The 20,702-nt window shown below is 37.0% G+C and overlaps 1 protein-coding gene across 16 annotated transcripts in view; it reads left to right on the top strand.

Moving 5' to 3' along the window:
* Window positions 1–20,702, top strand: part of SENP7 (SUMO specific peptidase 7) — a 163,362-nt gene that overhangs the window by 109,028 nt on the left and 33,632 nt on the right. For all 16 annotated transcript variants that reach the window (XM_069552042.1, XM_069551968.1, XM_069551958.1 and 13 more), the window contains 4 exons: window positions 10,699–10,880; window positions 13,470–13,809; window positions 14,655–14,812; window positions 17,615–17,761. In XM_069552042.1, coding sequence (XP_069408143.1) covers window positions 10,699–10,880; window positions 13,470–13,809; window positions 14,655–14,812; window positions 17,615–17,761 — 827 coding nt within the window. The remainder of the gene's footprint in view (window positions 1–10,698; window positions 10,881–13,469; window positions 13,810–14,654; window positions 14,813–17,614; window positions 17,762–20,702) is intronic.

Raw genomic sequence — 20,702 nt, 5'->3', positions numbered from 1 at the left:
ATATACATGTGTCTAAATATACATGTGTTTTTTCAATTTTCCCAACTAGGTTGTTACAGAATATTGAGCATAGTTCCCTGTGCTATACAGCAGTCCTTGGTTATCCACTTTAAATACAGAAGTGTGTACATGTCAGCTCCAAATTCTATTACGCTTTCCTCCTACTCTTACCCCCTGGTGACCATGGTTCTCTAAGTCTATGAGTTTGTTTCTATTTTGTAAGTAAGTTCATTTGTATCATTTTTTATAAGACTTTGCATATAAGCAATATAATATGATATTTATGTCTGTCTGACTTACTTCACTCAGTATGATAATCACCAGGTCCATCCATGTTCCTGCAAATGGCATTATGTTGTTCTTTTTAATGGCTGAGTAATATTCCATGATGTTCAGGCTGGTTTTAGAAAAGGCAGAGGAACCAGAGATCAAATTGCCAACATCTGCTGGATCATGGAGAAAGCAAGAGAGTTCCAGAAAAACATCTATTTCTGCTTTATTGACTATGCCAAAGCCTTTGACTGTGTGGATCACAATAAACTGTGGAAAATTCTGAAAGAGATGGGAATACCAGCCCACCTGACCTGCCTCTTGAGAAACCTATATGCAGGTCAGGAAGGAACAGTTAGAACTGGACATAGAACAACAGACTGTTTCCAAATAGGGAAAGGAGTACATCAAGGCTGTATATTGTCACCCTGCTTATTTAACTTCTATGCAGAGTACATCATGAGAAACGCTGGGCTGGATGAAGCACAAGCTGGAATCAAGATTGCCGGGAGAAATATCAATGACCTCAGATGTGCAGATGACACCACCCTTATGGCAGAAAGCAAAGAAGAACTAAAGAGCCTCTTGATGAAAGTGAAAGAGGAGAGTGAAAAATTTGGCTTAAAACTCAGCATTCAGAAAACTAAGATCATGGCATCCGGTCCCATCACTTATGGCAAATAGATGGGGAAACAGTGGAAACAGTGGCTGACTTTATATTTTGGACTCCACAATCACTGCAGATTGTGACTACAGCCATGAAATTCAAAGACAGGAAGAAAAGCTATGACCATCCTAAAAGCTGGGCTGGATGAAGCACAAGCTGGAATCAAGATTGCCAGGAGAAATATCAATAACCTCAGATATGCAGATGACACCACCCTTATGGCAGAAAGTGAAGAACTAAAGAGCCTCTTGATGAAAGTAAAAGAGGAGAGTGAAAAAATTTGCTTAAAACTCAACATTCAGAAAACTAAGATCATGGCATCCGGTCCCATCACTTCATGGCAAATAGATGGGGAAATAGTGGAAACTGTAGCTGCCTTTATTTTTCTGGGCTCCATAACCATTGCGGATGGTGATTGCAGCCATGAAATTAAAAGATGCTTGCTGCTTGAAAGGAAAGTTATGACCAACCTAGACAGCATATTCAAAAGCAGAGACATTACTTTGCCAACAAAGGTCCATCTAGTCAAGGCTATGGTTTTTCCTGTAGTCATGTATGGATGTGAGAGCTGGAGTATAAAGAAAGCTGAGCACTGAAGAGTTAATGCTTTTGACCTGTGGTATTGGAGAAGACTCTTGAGAATCCCTTGGACTGCAAAGAAATCCAACCAGTCCATCCTAGAGGAGAGCAGTTCTGGGTGTTCATTGGAGGGTCTGATGTTGAAGCTGAAACTCCAATACTTCGGCCATCTGATGTGGAGAGCTGACTCATTTGAAAAGACCCTGATACTGGGGAAGATTGAGGGCTGGAGAAGAAGGGGACGACAGAGGATGAGATGGTTGGGTGGCATCACCAACACAATGTTAATGGTTTGGGTGGTTCTGGGAATTGGTGATGGACAGGGAGGCATGGCATGCTCCGGTTCATGGGGTCGTAAAGAGTCGGACATGACTGAGCAACTGAACTGAACTGAGACAGCATATTAAAAAACAAAGATGTTACTTTGCTGACAGATGTCCGTCTAGTCAAAGCTATGGTTTTTTTCAGTAATAATGTGTGGATGTGAGAGTTGGACTATAAAGAAAGCTGATCGCCAAAGAATTGATACTTCTGGATTGTTGTGTTAGAGGAGACTCTTGAGAGTCCCTTGGACTGCAAAGAGATCCAACCAGTCAATCCTAAAGGAAATCAGTCCTGAATATTCATTGGAAGGGCTCATACTGAAGCTGAAACTCCAATACTTTGGCTACCTGATGTGAAGTGTTGACTCATTGGAAAAGACCCTGATGCTGTGGAAAATTGAAGGCAGGAGGAGAAGGGTATGACAGAGGATGAGAAGGTTTGATGGCATCACTGACTCAATGGACATGAGTTTGAGTAAGCTCTGAGTGTTGGTGAGGGACAGGAAGGCCTGGTGTGCTGCAGTTCATAGGATTGCAAATAGTCAGATATGACTGAGCGACTGAACTGAACTGAATAATTAGTAATGTTGAACATCTTTTCATGTGCCTCTTGGCCATCTGTATATCTTCTTTGGAGAAGTACCTGTTTGATCTTCTGTCCATTTTTGATGGGGTTGTTTGTTTTTTGTGATATTAAGTCACATGAGCTGTTTGTAAAATTTGGAAACTAATCCCTTGTTGGTCACATCATTTCAATTGTTTTCTCCCATGTTTTGGGTTCTCTTTTCATTTATTTATGATTCCTTAACTGTACAAAAACATTTAGTTTAGTTCTCATTTGTTCATTTTTATTTTTATTTCCGTTATTCTTGGAGATAGATCATAAATATATTGCTGTAGTTTTCGGTGAGAGCCTTTTGCCAATGTTTTCCTCCAAGAGTTTTTTTTTTTTTTTTAACCTGTGCCTATTCTATTATGTTTAATCACATGAAAGGCCAACATCCACTTTTTCTTGAGAGATGCAAACTACAGATGTAGAACAGTAAGCACAGAATGCAATAATTAAAACATGTTGATGTATGGCAAAACCAATACAATATTGTAAAGTAAAAAAAAAAGTACACCTTTGTACACATATGCTTTTTGTACACAGATTCTGTCTAAAAGAATGTGCTACCTAGAAAACATGTTTATCTCAAAACAGAATTGAGGGAGTGAAGGGGAGGAAATGGGGGAGGAAAGAGGGGAGGAAATGTTATTTTTTTTAAAACTATGCAGTTACTTTTTTTCTTTTAACATTACTTTATTTATTTATTTATTATTATTTTTTTTTTACTTTATAATACTGTATTGGTTTTGCCATACATTGACATGAATCCACCACAGGTGTACATGAGTTCCCAACCCTGAACCCCCCTTTTGGTGAGAGTGTTTTGCCAGTGTTTTCCTCTAAGAGTTTTATAGTGTGTGATCTTACATTTAGGTCTTAATCTATGTTAAGTTTATTTTTGTGTGTGGTTTTAAAGAATTTTCTAATTTCTTTTTTTTTTTACATGTAGCTGTCCAATTTTCCTGGCACCATTTATTGAAGGGACTGTTTTTTTATCCTTTTTATAGTTTGCCTTCTTTGTCATAGATTAGCTTACCATAGATGCATGGGTTTGTTTCTTGGCTTTTTATTCCATTCCATTTACCTGTCTTTCTGTTTTTGTGCCTGTACCCTACTGTGTAGATAACTGTGCTTTGAAGTGTATAGTCTGAAGTCAGGGAGCATGATTTCTTTAGCTTCATTTTTCTTTCCCAAGATTGCTTTGGCTATTCAGGGTCTTTTATGTCTCAATACAAACTTTAAGATTTTTTTGTTCTCGTTCCATTAAAAAATGCCATTGATAATTTGATAGAGATTGTACTGAATCTGTAGATTGCCTTTGGTAGTATAGTCATTTTGACAATATTGATTCTTTCAATCCAAGTACATGATATATATTTCCATTTGTTTGTGTCATTTTTTATTTCTTTCATGAGTGTCTTAACAGTTTATGGAGTACAGGTCTTGGTTTGTTTATTCCTAGGTATTTTATTCTTTTTGATGTGATGGTAAATGGGATTGTTTTCTTAATTTCTCTTTCTGATCTTTCATTTTTAGTGTGTGATAGTAATGCAGTAGATTTCTATGTATTAATTGTAACCAGCAGCTTTACCAAATTAATTGATGAGCTCCAGTATGGCACCCCACTCCAGTACTCTTGCTGGAAAACCCCATGGATGGAGGAGCCTGGTGGGCTGCAGTCTGTGGGGTCGCTAAGAGTCAGACACGACTAAGCAACTTCACTTTCACTTTTCACTTTCATGCATTGTAGAAGGAAATGGCAACCCACTCCAGTGTTCTTGCCTGGAGAATCCCAGGGACGAGGGAGCCTGATGGGCTGCCATCTATGGGATCGCACAGAGTCGGACACGACTGGAGCGACTTAGCAGCAGGAGCAGCAGCAGTAGTTTCCCGGTAGTGTCTTTAGAATTTTCTATGTATAGTATCATGCATCTGCAAACAGTGACAATTTAATTTCTTTTCCAATTTGGATTCTTTTTACTTCGTTTTCTTCTCTGATTGATTGCTATAGCTAGGACTTCCAAAACTATGTTGAATAAATGTGGTGAGAGTGGACATCCTCATCTTGTTTCGATCTCAGAGAATCTGCTTTTAGCTTTTCACTACTGAGTATGATGTTAACTGTAGGTTTGTTTCTACAAACAGTAGGTTTGTAGGCCTTTATTAAGTTGCCCACTTTCTGGAGAGTTTTTATTATAAATGGGTGTTGAATTTTGTCAAAAGCTTTTCTTTTGAAAAGCTTTTTGGATGATCATATGGCTTTTATTCTTCAGTTTGTTGATGTGGTGTAGCACACTGATTTGTGGATTTTGAAAAATCCTTGCATCCCTAGGATAAATCCAATGGATAATGGTGCATGCGCCTTTAATGTATCCTTGAATTTAGATTGCTAGTTTTCAGGATTTCTGTGACTGTTCATCAGTGATATTGGCCTGTAATTTTCTTTTTTTGTGGTGTCTTTTTCTGGTTTTGATAGCAGGATGATAGTGGCTTGACAGAATTTGTTTGGGAGTTTTCCTTCCTCTGCAGTTTTGGGGAACAGTTTCAGAAGGCTAGGTGTTAGCTTTTTTCTCAGTGTTTGATAGAACTCAATTCTGAAGCCATCTGGTCTTGTGCTTTTATTTTTTGGGAGTTTTTAAGTCATAGTTTGAATTTTGATGCTTGTAATTGGTCTGTTCATGTTTTCTTTGTCTTCCTGGTTCAGTCTTGAAACATTGTACCTTCCCTGGTGGCTCAGAGGTTAAAGCGTCTGCCTGGATTGCGGGAGATCCAGGTTCGATCCCTGGGTCGGGAGGATCTCCTGGAGAAGGAAATGGCAACCACTCCAGTACTCTTGCCTGGAGAATTTTATGGACTGAGGAGCATGGTAGGCTACAGTCCATGGAGTTGCAAAGAGTCGGACACGACTGAGCAACTTCATTTTCACTTTCAAGAATTTTTCCAGCTTGTTTTATTGGCATACAGCTATGATCCTTTGTATTTCTGTGATATTAGTTGTAACTTCTTTTTCATTTCTGATTTTATTGATTTGAGTCTTTTATCTCAATAACTCTGGCTAAAGGTTTATTAATTTTATTTTCAAAGAACTAGCATTGCCGTCTGTGGGGTCGCACAGAGTCAGACATGACTGAAGCAACTTAGCAGCAGCAGCAGCAGCAGCATTTAGTTTCATTGATCTTTACTGTTGTTTTCTTTGGCTCTCTTTCACTTACATCTACTCTGGTCTGTATGATTTCTTTTTGTCTACTAACTTTAGATTTTGCTTGTTGTTCTTTCTCTAGTCACTTTAGGTGTAAGCTTAGGTTGTTTATTTGAGATTTTTTCTTCCAGAGGTAAGATTGTCTTACTATAAACTTCTCTCTTAGAACTGCTTTTGCTGCATCTCAATAGATTTTGGATCATTGTGCTTTTATTTGTCTTTAGGTATTTGTTTGATATCCTCTTTGATTTTTTCTAAGGGATTTTTGCCCACAGTAATGCATACAATGATCATGTGAATTAAATTCACCCATTCCAGATCATTTTAGTTCACTGATTCCTGAAATGTTGATGTTCACTCTCGCCATCTTGTTTGAGCACTTCCAATTTACCTTGATTCATGGACCTAACATTCCAGGTTCTATGCAATATTGTTCTTCACAGCATCGGAATTTACTTCATCACCAGTCACGTTCACAACTGGGATTTGTTTTTACTTTGGCTCCATCTCTTTATTCTTTCTGGAGTTATTTCTCCACTCTTTTCCAGTAGCATATTGGACACCTACCAACTTGGGGAGTTCATCTTTCAGTGTCATATCTTTTTGCCTTTTCATACTGTTCCTGGCAAGAATCCCTTAGAAGAAACGGAGTAGCCCTCATAGTCAACAAAAGAGTCCAAAATGCAGTACTTGGACACAGTCTCAAAAATGTAGAATGATCTCTGTTCGTTTCCAAGGCAAACCATTCAATATCACAGTAATACAAGTCTATGCTTCATTTAGAGGCTTCTCTAGTGGCTCAGATGGTTAAAAAGTTTGCCTACAAATTGGGAGACCCAGGTTAGATCCATGGGTTGGGAAGATCCTCTGGAGAAGGGAATGGCAAACCACTCTAGTATTCTTGCCTGGAAAATCCCATGGATAGAGGGACCTGGCGAGCCCCAATCCATGGAGTTGCAAAGAGTCAAACATGACTGAGCAACTAACACACAATCCAAGTCTATGCCTCAACTGCTAGTGCTGAAGAAGCTGAAGTTGAATGGTTCTATGATGACCTACAAGAACTTCTAGAACTAACACCAAAAAAAGATTCCTTTTCATTGTAGGGGACTGGAATGCAAAAGTAGGAAGTCAAGAGATATCTGGAATAACAGGCAAATTTGGCCTTGGAGTATAAAATGAAGCAGGGAAAAGGCTAACAGAGTTTTGCCAAGAGAACACACTGGTCATAGCAAACACCCTCTTCCAACAACACAAGAGATGACTCTACACATGGATGTCACCAAATGGTCAGTACTGAAATCAGATTGATTTTATTATTTGTAGCCGAAGATGCAGAAGCTCTGTACAGTCAAAAACAAGACTGGGAGCTGACTATGGCTCAGATCATAAACTCCTTATTGCAAAATTCAGACATAAATGAAGAAAGTAGCGAAACCACTGGACCATTCAGGTATGACCTAAGTCAAATCCCTTATGATTATACAGTGGAAGTGACAAATAGATTCAAGGGATTAGATCTGACAGAATGCCTGAAGAACTATGGACAGAGGTTTGTGACATTGTACAGGAAGCAATGAGCAAGACCATCCCCAAGCAAAAGAAATACAAAAAGGCAAAATGATTGTCTGAGGAGGCCTTACAAATAGCTGAGAAAAGAAGAGAAGCTAAAGGCAAAGGGGAAAAGGAAAGCTATACCCATCTGAATGCAGAGTTTCAGAGACTAGCAAGGAGAGATAAGAAAGCCTTCCTCAGTGATCTATGCAAAGAAATAGAGGAAAACAAAAGAATGGGAAAGACTAGAGATCTCTTCAAGAAAATTAGAGATACCAAGGGAACATTTCATGCAAAGATGGGCACAATAAAGGACAGAAATGGTGTGAAGAAGGCTGAGCACCGAAGAATTGATGCTTTTGAACTGTGGTGTTGGAGAAGACTCTTGAGGGTCCCTTGGACTGCAAGGAGATCCAACCAGTCCATTCTGAAGGAGATCAACCCTGGGATTTCTTTGGAAGGAATGATGCTGAAGCTGAAGCTCCAGTACTTTGGACACCTCATGCGAAGAGTTGACTCATTGGAAAAGACTCTGATGCTGGGAGAGATTGGGGGCAGGAGGAGAAGGGGACGACCCAGGATGAGATGGCTGGATGGCATCACCGACTCGATGGATGTGAGTCTGAGTGAACTCCCAGCGATGGTGATGGACAGGGAGGCCTGGTGTGCTGCAATTCATGCGGTTGCAAAGAGTCGGACACGACTGAGCGACTGAACTGAACTGAATTCTGGTTTGCACAGACTTTGTATGCGCACTTTAAGAGTGGAGTCTCCATTTCACCTAGTCCTGTGAAAAACCAGTGATCAAACCCTACTGGCCTTCATAGTTAAATTCTCTGGGGAGTTTTCCTTCCGTTGCTGAACCCCCAGGGTCAGAAGCCTGATGTGGGGCTCAGAATTTTCACTTCTATGGTTAAATTGTTTTCCTCCTTTTGAGTCATCTTGTGGGTATGAAACTTGAGTTTATTATGATTGTGCCCCTCCTACCATCTCACTGAGAACTCCTTTTTGTCTTTGGATGTTGGGTATCCTTTTTTGGTAGATTCGAGCATTTGTTTTGTTGATTGTTGTTCGGTGGTGATTTTGATGTTTTCAAAAGGAGGTGGTGAGTGCTTGTCCAACTACTCTGCCATCTTGAGCTAATCCTGCATCAGTTTCTTTTGCTGTAGTATTTATGTTTCAAAATTATAGCTTGATCCAGTATTACATGTAGAAATTATATTTGACTACCTTTATAGTTTTTGTTATTCAGTTGCTCAGTCATGGCCGACTCTGTAACCCCATGGACTGCAGCATGCTGGGTTTCCCTGTCCTTCGTTGCTTACAGTTTACAGAGGAAACCATTACAGTTTATAGAATTGCAAATAGAGTTTATTGCGCTTTTCAAAATACTGTGTTGATCACTTGGGGGTGGTTTATTTTTCTGGGGGAGAGAGTTAAGAGTGTTGTCTTTGGAATTTGGAAGACTGTTCATGGTTTGAGTTTTTGGCCTCAGTCCTGTCCCCATGCCTGCCTTTTAAGCAATGAAAAAGAAGTATTATGAATATTAGTCATTAGATGTTTATAAAGCTAGAGTAAGAGCAAGAGTAATTTGAATAGAAGGTGTGTAGTGTTGAATAAATGAAGTGGTCAGAACAGTCAGTGTTACATAGGTTTAAGTTTATGAATTCAAGGAAGCTGCTTTGGGACTTGCTTTGTGTGAATTCTAGCACCCTGGACATGCCAAATCCATAAATGCTGAAATCTCTTATATAAAATGGTATAATATCTGAGTTGGTACTCATATGATATAATTCCAAAAGCAAAAAAATTCAGGATAATCTTCAGTTAGTTAGGATAACCTTAGGTAGAACCTTTTGGAACATATTTTTGTATAGTACATATATTTGATAACTGAAATACTAAGCATGTTTGATAATACTTGAAATACATTTCATAATACTTTGTTGACTTTAAAAAGGTAGCACCTCCTTTTCTGTAGTAACATGTTAGTTACTCAGTCATATCTGACTTTTTGCAACCCCATGGACTCTGCCAGGCTCCTCTGTCCTTGGAATTTTCCAGGCAAGAATGCTGGAGTATGTAGCCATTTCCTTCTCCAAGGGATCGCCCATCTCAGGGCTTGCACCCAGGTCTGCTGCATTGCAGGCAGATTCTTTACCATCTAAGCCAACCAGGGAAGCCCCTCCTTTTCTGTAGGGTAATAGATTTATTGGAGATTTAAAATGAAAGGTCTTGATTTTTTTTCAAAAAAGAAATAAACTGTGAAAGTAATTGATTGCCTTATGAACGGTTACATACCACAATTGTCTGCTGAGGAGAGATATTTTGGCTTCTTTTAAGAGAGCAGTGATCAGTACTCTGCTGTTTCAAATTATTGTCTCTTTTCAGTTACTAAATATATGTATTAAAACTTACATTTAAAAAAGAAAACCAGTGTCTAAGTTAGTTGTGATTTCTAAAATGACAGTGAATTTAAAAAGCATTTATATGCCCGCTGCTAGGCATACACACCGAGGAAACCAGAATTGAAAGAGACACCTGTACCCCCATGTTCATCGCAGCACTGTTTATAATAGCCAGGACATGGAAACAATCTAGATGTCCATCAGCAGATGAATGGATAAGAAAGCTGTGGTACATATACACAATGGAGTATTACTCAGCCGTTAAAAAGAATACATTTGAATCAGTTCTGATGAGATGGATGAAACTGGAGCCAATTATACAGAGTGAAGTAAGCCAGAAAGAAAAACACCAATGCAGTATATTAACACATATATATGGAATTTAGAAAGATGGCAATGATGACCCTGTATGCAAGACAGCAAAAAAGACACAGATGTATAGAGCGGACTTTTGGACTCAGAGGGAGAGGGAGAGGGTGGGATGATTTGGGAGAATGAGACTGAAACATGTATACTTTCATGTAAGAATCGAATCACCAGTCTATGTTCAATGCAGGATACAGGATGCTTGGGGCTGGTGCACGGGGATGACCCAGAGAGATGTTATGGGGAGGGAGGTGGGAGGGGGGTTCATGTTTGGGAATGCATGTACACCCATGGTGGATTCATGTCAATGTATGGCAAAACCAATACAGTATTGTAAAGTAAAATAAAGTAAAAATAAAAATTTTTAAAAAAGCATTTAAGACACTAATTTTCAAAATTTTATTAAGACTTTTCTTTATCATAGTCAAATGCAATTATAGCAAAAGAAAAATATGGTATGGTTGCTTTGCTTTGGTTACTAATACTACCTTTTAATATATTTCCTTTATATCATATTTTTTGTACAATGAACATTTGCTTTGTGAATGCAGTTTAAAATGAGATGTGTCTTTATATTTATCCATGTTGGTATGCTTATTTAACAGTGGAGTTAAAAAAACTAGCTCTGAGAGTAGTATAGCAATTTTGATGATTTTCTTTGAGCTCTTCTGAAGAGGATCCTTTTTGTACTTTTTGGCCAAAACTGTCTCTTTTGTTTCTAGACCTCAGTAGTGGAAGTAGAGACTGTGACCATCTTGAAGAGGGGAGTGGAAACAAGGATGATACAAATTCTGTTTCAAGAATGGAACCCACTATGATTTCCAGGAAGAGAAAGAAAAGGCTTAGAAGTAATTTACCTGGTACTCATAATCCTACTTCTCTGTATAAGTCAGCAGAACAGACAGTAAGTAGAGGCATTTAGATGTCATATGAAATAATTTGTCCTATGATAAAAATGAATTGACTGTGACCAAATAATGTTCTATTAGCTTTCTGTTTTTATCCTCAGGCTTTTTTCTTTGCCTATTTTTTGATTCTGTTTATTTTTTTTTAATACTTTAAATGCAGCTTTACTTTTCTTGCAGTATACAGTTATGGGAACAAATTTCAAATACAGTCATCACTGAGTATCGACAGTGTGTTAGTTCCAGGACCTTGGATATACCAAATCCATAGATGCTTAAATTAAATCTCTTATATTAAGTGGTTTAATATTTGCATGTAATCTGCATCTTCCTGTACATTTTAAATCATCTCTGGACTGCTTGCAACTAATACATTGTAAATGTTATGTAAATGGATGTGAAAAAAAGTAAATGCCATGTAAATAGTGGCCTGTGTATGACAAATTCAAGTTTTGCCTTTTGTAAATCCCTAGAATTATTTTTCTGGAAATACTTTCCATTTGCAGTTGGTGGAACCCACAGTTGGTGGAACCTGCACATATAGAGGGCTAACTGTATTATGAACAAGTAAAAAAGTTTAAACTATTTCTCCTCTGATACCAGCCTTTACTTAGTGGTCTGTTGTATATCCTACAGAGCTATTTCTTCTCTCTGTCTTATTTTTAGCTACATAATTGTCATACTGTCTAGCCAGTTGCTTTTCACTTGTCTGTGAAATTATTACCAGACTATTTTATCAGTAGTAGTTTACTTCCAGTTTCTATAGACTTCTCTTTTTCCAGAGTTTAGGAAATCTGTTGGAGGAATTATAATACTTAATGCATATATTACTTAGTTTCAAAAACTTAGTATACAGTTAACAATAAAAGTGTAAGGAGATAGCTTTTTGTTTTTTGGAGATAGCTTTTTGAGCCCTTTGATTCAAGGCATTTCAGGACTTTGCAGTGCCTTTCAGTTATAATTATAAACATGATTTAGATTTATATGGTAATAGAGATGTGAGACTTCAGCAATATGTGAACCGTGAACGTCCAGATATTCAAGCTGGTTTTAGAAAAGGCAGAGGAACCAGAGATCAAATTGCCAACATCCGCTGGATCATGGAAAAAGCAAGAGAGTTCCAGAAAAACATCTATTTCTGCTTTATTGACTATGCCAAAGCCTTTGACTGTGTGGATCACAATAAACTGTGGAAAATTCTAAAAGAGATAGGAACAACAGACTGGTTCCAAAGAGGAAAAGGAGTACATCAAGGCTGTATATTGTCACCCTGCTCATTTAGCTTATATGCAAAGTACATCATAGAAAACCCTGGACTGGAAGAAGCACAGCTGGAATCAAGATTGCTGGGAGAAATATCAAGAATCTCAGATATGCAGGTGACACCACACTTTTGGCAGAAAGTGAAGAGGAACTCAAAAGCCTCTTGATGAAAGTGAAAGAGGAGTGAAAAAGTTGACTTAAAGCTCAACATTCAGAAAACAAAGATCATGGCATCTGGTCCCATCACTTCATGGGAAATAGATGGGGAAACAGTGGAAACAGTGTCAGACTTAATTTTTTTGGGCTCCAAAATCACTGCAGATGGTGACTGCAGCCATGAAATTAAAAGACATTTACTCCTTGGAACAAAGTTATGACCAACCTAGATAGTGTATTGAAAAACAGAGACATTACTTTGCCAACAAAGGTCTGTCTAGTCAAGGCTATGGTTTTTCCAGTGGTCATGTATGGATGTGAGAGTTGGACTGTGAAGAAAGCTGAGCACCAAAGAATTGATGTTTTTGAACTGTGGTGTTTGAGAAGACTCTTGAGAGTCCCTTGGACTGCAAGGAAATCCAACAAGTCCATCCTAAAGGAGATTAGTCCTGGGTGTTCATTGGAAGGACTGATGCTGAAGCTGAAACACCAATACTTTGGCCACCTCATGTGAAGAATCAACTCATTGGAAAAGACCCTGATGCTGGGAGGGATTGGGGTCAGGAGGAGAAGGGAATGACAGAGGATGAGATGGCTGGATGGCATCACTGACTCAATGAACATGTATTTGAGTAGACTCCAGGAGTTAGTGATGGACAGGGGGGCCTGATGTGCTGCAGTCCATGGGGTCGCAAAGAGTCGGACATGACTGAGCAACTGAGCTGAGAGATATGAAGGCAGTGATGGATTTTCGTAATTTTTCATGTTGTTATCCTAAGTTTTTAATTTTTTTGCTCTTGTAACTAAAGTCACATAATGTCAAATAGCCTGTTTTGCAAAGTAAAGCTGTAAAAAATTTTTTTCTTATTTAAAGTTGACTTAGATTGTGGGAGGCTTCTGAACCACTTTTAAATATGGGTGTTTCCCCTTCCCATTCTTTTAAAAAATATTTAGGCATCTGATTGGATAGACCAAGCTTTATATCTTTATATTAATACTTGAGAGACTTTTACAAGAGTAATGTAGTGTAATTGTGTAATTTTCTATTCCTATAATTATAGAAATGATGTAGTATTTTTACCTTTATAGGAATTTAAACTTAAAAAAGATTCTTCATGTTAGCTAAATTTGAAAAATGCTGATTTTCATATACATTTATTTATGTTCAGAAAGAGCAAGAAAATGACCCAGCAGTATTCACTGAGTTGGAAAAGTCAAGTGAAAACTATGATGAGGATCCAAAACTGTTTGAAGAAGTTACACATGAATCCATAGAAAGTGATTTTGGTCAACTACCCTCACTTTGTGGTCAGGAGTTGGCTTTGAGTGCTTCTCCTCAAATGACCTCTGAATGTTCAACCATGGAAGCTTTTGAGAGCTCTATCTCCTCTGATACTGTGGGGAATTCTACTCTAGTTGTGAAGGATGAGAATGAATTGAACACAATAGAAAAACCTGTTTTAAGTGAACACAGTGAAGGGAATCCATCATTTATCTCTGCTGAACCAAGTAAGTAACATGAGGATAGTAAAAGCTATTAATTTTCTCTACTCTGTTTAGTTATTTCTTCTGTCAAAGAAATTTTGCTGAGGCACTGTGTTATTTATTACATCCGTGTATATTACCTTCAGGAAATATATTCAGGAATATATTACCTTCAGGGAAAAAAAGACTTGGGGTTTTGGGATGTCATTAATTTTGTAGTATTGATTTATGTAAGGAATGGAGTACTTGGAAGCAGAAGTAATTTTTTTTTATTAGTGTACTCATCAGTATCTCATCAGTAGTTTTTTTTTTTTTGCACAAATCTTTAAGGGCCATTATTGTCATTTTGATTGATTAAGCTGAAGTACAGAGAGTTTAAGTGCTATTTATTTATTGTCATTAATTTTGATTTTAATATTCAAGTATTTGATACAGTCACACGGTACAGAAAAGGTTCTAAAGGATATTTAGTGACTAGTCTCCCACATTTTTTCCTAGCCATCCATTTCCTCCTCCTAGAAGAAACTAATGTAACAAGACTTAAAGTACAATTTAGAATGATGGCGTTAATATATTATTAGAACTAGAATCTGTTCCTAAGTTCTCCCAATGGCTTTATCTATTTTAAAATACCTTCTTCCTCCAGAGAGTAAGGTTGCAGATAACTGCCAAGTAATAGCACTGATGTGAAAACATCGCATGCAACTAGCATAAATCAGATAATGAATGATGGGCTACTTTCTAAAATGAATAAAGTTAGATTATGCAGTTCTGTGGAATTATTAACGATACATTGAGTGAATTAGAAAATTCTCTTTTTATATGTGATTATTGTGACACATTTAAAAAAATACATTTTTCCATTTTAGTTGTTGTTTCTAGTGATGAAGAAGGACCCACTGAACATAAAAGTTCAGAAATTCTTAAATTACAGCCTAAGCAGGATGATGCCATTTCTCATGAAAGTGAGAGTACTTCTGAACCAGTAGTGTCAGAACTACCATTGATTACTTGTGAGTCTGTACAGGTAATTTATTTCTGTCTTCTCACAGATTAACAGTGAAATATACACTATTGGCTAATGACTTTTTTTTTGTTTCATCAAACAGAATATTATGTAAAAATTGCCTATTTCTTAGTTTGAATTCTGAGACAACTTTTTTGTTAGTTTGAGGGAAGCATATAATTGTCTTTATTTTGAAGTGAAAGGCTTAATATCAGTTTTCTTTTGGTCATTTTTATTTTTTCAGTCTAAATATTCCGACTCAAATATTCTCTTTTTGGGTTCTCATTGGACGTTTAAGTACTTTATCAAAATATTTTCTAGAATGAAATGGTTTCTGGAATTTGTGTAGTTTTGTAGTACAAGGGCTACTTGGAATTGTTCCTTTTCCTCACATGCTATTAAAAAAGCGTGATGTAGAGGAAAGAACCTGACTTCTTGAGCTATACAGAGCTGTGTTCAGATCTTGGATCTGCCATTTGGACAAGTCCCTTAACTTCTTTAAGTCTGTTTCCTTATATACTAAATAAGAGTGATAACACCTATTTCTCAAGATTATTTTGAGTATTAAATGAAACAACATATGAAAGCATTTAGAAAAAAGTGTCACAAGCCTATCAGTTTGATAAGTCCTTTGTCTCTTCCTTCTTACAGAAGTGGAAGTGTGTGTTGGTTTAATGTCAGCCAGTGGTGTTTTTGACATACGTCTTAGAAGAGTATAGCTCTAAAGTAAGGTTCAAGTTATTTATTGTCAGTATTCATTCATATTATCAGCTTCTGATTTTCCTGTTTTAAAGAAATGATTCTCAGTCACTACCAGTGCAGAATTATGGTTAATTTATGTTAGTTGTTTTTGAATAATGCAAAGGCTGTTATTCTGTAGAATGTGATGAAGAATTTGGTCAGTTCAATGAAAACAGTCTGATAGACTGATTATTGTTTCATGGGTGTTTCTGTTGCATTTGTTACTTCATACAGAAATCACCCCAGCAGTTGTATTCTGAATTTTTGTTAAAATGTAGCAATTGTTGCCCATCTGGTCCAGCAGCCTACTTGATAGCATAGCTGTATTTGTAATTAAAACAGTGTTGATAATGCGTTCAAAATTCTAAATGAATTGCAATTCCCTTGGCAGCATGTAAATTGACAGTGCAGTATGAAATGATCATGTTAAAGGAAAATTACATCCCTTGTAGAGCTGACAACATATGATCACAGCCAAGCAGCAAATAACAGAGATCTACCAAGATCTGTAAGGCAGAATATACTTCTGCACCCTTCCTTGTTTCCAGTTTTAAATGAAGTTGTTAGAAACATGGATTGACTATTTTTAAAAGCCAGCTAGTCTTTACCAATTGTGAGACCTAATAAGGATTTTTTTATAACTGCTCTTCTCCATTTATCACTTAAAATACACAGTTATTTGACTAATTAGAACCATCTGTAGTTGATTAGATTCCCTCTTTTTTGCTTAAGGGATAATAAGAGTACAGTAAACAATAAAAGGTGAGAATGATAAAAAAAAATTCTGTTAAGCAGATAAATGACATTGTGAGCTGGATTAAAAATAATGAGTAGAGTGCATGTTTGAGGTGAAGATTAAGCAACATTTTCTAGAGGTAGGAGAGTGAATACTCATGCATAATTGCTCTGCTGCTGCTGCTAAGTTGCTTGAGTCATGTCTTACTCTGTGTGACCCCATAGACAGCAGCCCACCAGGCTCCCCCGTCCCTGGGATTCTCCAGGCAAGAATACTAGAGTGGGTTGCCATTTCCTTCTCCAGTGCATGAAAGTGAAAAGTGAAAGTGAAGTCGCTCAGTCGTATCTGACTCTTTGCGACCCCGTGGACTGTAGCCTACCAGGCTCCTCCGTCCATGGGATTTTCCAGGCAAGAGTACTAGAGTGGGTTGCCACTGCCTTCTCTGATAATTGCTCTACTAGTGGTTTATTTGGTCATTAGTAATGTTAAGGTTAAAGAAGCATAATGTGTAACAGCTACGCAAATATGGAGTTGAAAAAGTCATCTGAAAGCATTGTAGAACTCAGAAGAGATCGTGGAAAATTGCTGCTGTTGGTACTGCCTGGTCGTCCATTATAACTTAAAAGCAGAGTTGTGAATTTTTTGAGCAGAAGTGGAATGATTTTTGAGATTTTTGAGACATAGTGCACATTGTAAATCGTATAGATTTGATGTATCAGCGTTTCTTAGGCAGTTATATCCTTTCTTGTGCACTAAGAATGCAGTAGCTAAGAGCATCATCTTGGTTTATAGAAGCAATTTTATATGCTTGAAATATCCCTTGACCTGCAGATAGAAAGGTGATTTGTCTTAGTTTTGCTTCTTACTAGCAGTGTTATCTTAAGCAAGTCACTTAACCAGTCCAAACATCTATCAGCTCTACTTATGAAATGCATAAAGAAAAAAATAACTTGCCCTATGGGGTTGTTGTGGTGACTAGAAGAGATAGTTAAAAACTCATGTTAAACTAAACATTATATAAATCTTAATTTATTTTTATTGAGTTATAAATAAAGCCCATTAGGGAATACTGAATTTGAAATCATGAATTTGATACAGAGAAGGATGTATTTCTGCATTGTAGGCCCTATGGAATTAATTTAGGATTCAACTAGAGTAATTTTATCAAAGTATATCATACTTTTTAAGGGAAAAATCTAGATAACTATTTCTTGGTAGTAAAAACAGTGTGAAATCCTTCACAAACTCATTAATGATAATTTAAAGAAGTATATGACTTAAAAATCATTGTCAACATTTATATAATACTTAGCATTACATGCATTTTATAATTTTTTCATTGTTAGACTTCATCTGAATTATGTTCATATAGTCCTGTCATGGAAAACATGTCCTGTCTTATACCTAAGAATGAGATGGATCTACAACTGGATTTTGTATTTACTTCTGTTTATATTGGTAAAATAAAAGGAGCTTCTAAAGGTTGTGTTACAGTAAGTATATATATTTTTTCTTTAGTTTTGCTTCTTGGGCAAGCTCAATTTTCATATTGCCTCTTTAGTGCAAATGAAAATAGAATTGATATTAGTTTATATAGGGCATTTTGAATATGTTATTATATCTGTTTTGAAACATGTCGTTAAATAGGAAATCTTGAAACCATAGAGGAATGCCCTAAAATCATGTCTCTAATCTGACTACTCTAATGAAGATTATGTATGAAAAGAATCATGTGCAGCACTGATTTGCTTTGGGTTCTAACACTTAGTTACTTGATGGTAAAGTAAATATTTCTTTGGAGTGTAATTGATAGCAAAAAGAGTGAATCTTATTAATTTAAATTATTATGAACTGAGTTTAAATTATTGTAAATTTGGAAAACTTAGCAGTGACCACAGGACTAGAAAAGGTCATTTTTCATTCCAATCCCAAAGAAGGGTAATGCCAAAAATTATTCAAGTTACTGTACAATTGCTTTAATTTTACATACTAGCAAAGCAATGCTCAAAATCCTCCAAGCTAGGCTTCAACAGTGTGTGAACTGAGAACTTCCAGATGTTCAAGCTGGATTTAGAAAAGGCAGAGGAGCCAGAGATCAAATTGCCAACATCTGTTGGATCATAGAAAAAGCAAAAGAATTCCAGAGAAACATCGACTTCTGCTTTATTGACAATGCTAAAGCCGTTGACTATGTGGATCACAACAAACTGCGGAAAATTCTTAAGGAGATGGAAATACCAGACCACCTGACCTGCCTCCCTAGAAATCTGTACGCAGGTCAAGAAGCAACAGTTAGAACTGAACATGGAACAACAGACTGGTTCCAAATAGGGAAAGGAGTATGTCAAGGCTGTATGTTATCACCCTGCTCATTTAACTTATATGCAGAGTGCTGTGCTTGGTTGCTCAGTTGTGTCTGACTCTTTGCGACCCCATGGACTGCAGCCCTCCAGGCTCTCCAGCGAAATACTGGCTGGATGAAGCAAGAATCTTCTGGATTCAAGCTGCTGGAATCAAAATTGGAATCAAGATTGCTGTGAGAAGTATCAATAACCTCAGATATGCAGATAGTACCACCCTTATGGCAGAAAGTGAAGAGGAATTAAAGAGCCTCTTGATGAAGGTGAAAGAGGATAGGGAAAGAGCTGGTTTAAAATTCAGCCTTAAAAAAACTAAGATCCTGGCATCTGGTCCCATCACTTCATGGCAAATAGATGGGGAAACAATGGAAACAGTGACAGACTTTATTTTATTGGGCTCCAAAATCACTGCAGATGGTGATTGCAGCCATGAAATAGAAAGACGCTTGCTCCTTGGAAGAAAAGCTATGACAAACCTAGACAGCATATTAAAAACCAGACATTGCTTTGTCAACAAAGGTCCACATAGTCAAAACTATGCTTTTTCCAGTAGTCACGTATGGATTTGAGTGCTGAAGGCTGAGTGCTAAAGAACAGATGCTTGTGAACTGTGGTATTGGAGGACTCTTGAGAGTCCCTTGGACTGCAAGAAGATCAAACCAGTTAATTCTAAAGGAAATCAATCCTGAATATTCATTGGAAGGATTGGTGCTGAAGCTGACGCTTCAGTACTTTGGCCCCCTGATGCAAAGAATTGACTCATTAGAAAAGACCCTAATGCTGGGAAAGATTGAAGACAGGAGGAGAAGGGGATGACAGAGGAAGAGATGGTTGGATGGCATCACCGACTCAATGGACATGAGTTTGAGTAAGCTCTGGGAGATGGAGAGGAAAGCATGCACACTGAAGTCTGTGGGGTCGCAGAGTCGGACGGCTGAGTGTCTGAACAGCATCAGAGTTCTCCAAATTCCTAAACTTGTTACTTTAAGGATATCCAGGAATAGTTCCTCTTATTTTTCCACTTTCTTTTCAATATTAATGCTTCATATTTTATATATGAAAGCCATACTGGATTTTGCTCAGCTCTCTATATTTTCTCACTACTTTTTTTCTGCCTGTTAAAATATTTTAAGGCTTATCTGAAATACTTCCTCTTCTGGAAAACCTTTCCTGATTTCTTCTTCTTAGCCAGAATTAACTTCTCCTTTTACTTTGTACTTACAGCTCTTTATTTGTACATCTGTTGTATGATTTATTCTTTGTGTTTCTGTTTGTATTCTTGCCTAGATCTTTCTATTAGAGTTTAAGCATCTTGTGATAAAGAAACATATTTTACTCCCTTTTATACTTTACATAAATGGCTCACACTTAAATAGGTACTTATAAAAATTAGTTGAATTGACTATATCAAATTATAATTCAAGTATTTTCCTAGAAGACTTAGCAATATTTCACTGTCTTATAGATAGGGCAGGGAATATAAAAATGTTAAAGACATGATCTCTGCTTTCCTCTTGCTGGAGCAGTAAGGGAAGATGTCACAGAGAGGACAGCATATTAAATCAAATGAAGTATGAGTAGATGTTTACTTGGTGACCATGTACCGTGTACTCTATTATCCCAACAGAGTAACCATGTACAAATTCTGGGAAGTACCCATAATGGTAGCTTATGTTATAGTTAAAATTGCTTTGATTGAAAACATCACAGCAATTCTGTTTAAAATGTATCTTCTCTGATCACTAATTTTCAGGTATTAATGCTTTTGTTATGCCTAGGATGATTTTTAAAATTACTTTAAGAAATTTTGTTCACTTTTTCTTAATTTTTCCCCTTACTTTTTAGCTTTTTCATTTAAAATCCAGGTTTGACCAGTTTTTTCTGCAGAGTTCTTTGTAATGGCCAAAAAATTGGGTAACCTAAATATGTTATAGTAACTGATTAGCTAAGGGAGGAAAATTTAACATAAATATTCCTCAGTGGGTTTTCATTAATTAATGTATTAATTATGCTATTATACACTCAGGTAGACTTGTTATGAGCAAAAACCAAAACCAAACAAAAAACTACAAAT

Source organism: Ovis canadensis, chromosome 1 (assembly GCF_042477335.2).
Source record: "Ovis canadensis isolate MfBH-ARS-UI-01 breed Bighorn chromosome 1, ARS-UI_OviCan_v2, whole genome shotgun sequence".
NCBI classification, from domain to species: domain Eukaryota; kingdom Metazoa; phylum Chordata; class Mammalia; order Artiodactyla; family Bovidae; genus Ovis; species Ovis canadensis.
The sequence above is the reverse complement of the archived record's forward strand: the minus strand, read 5'-3'. Positions and strand labels throughout refer to the sequence as shown.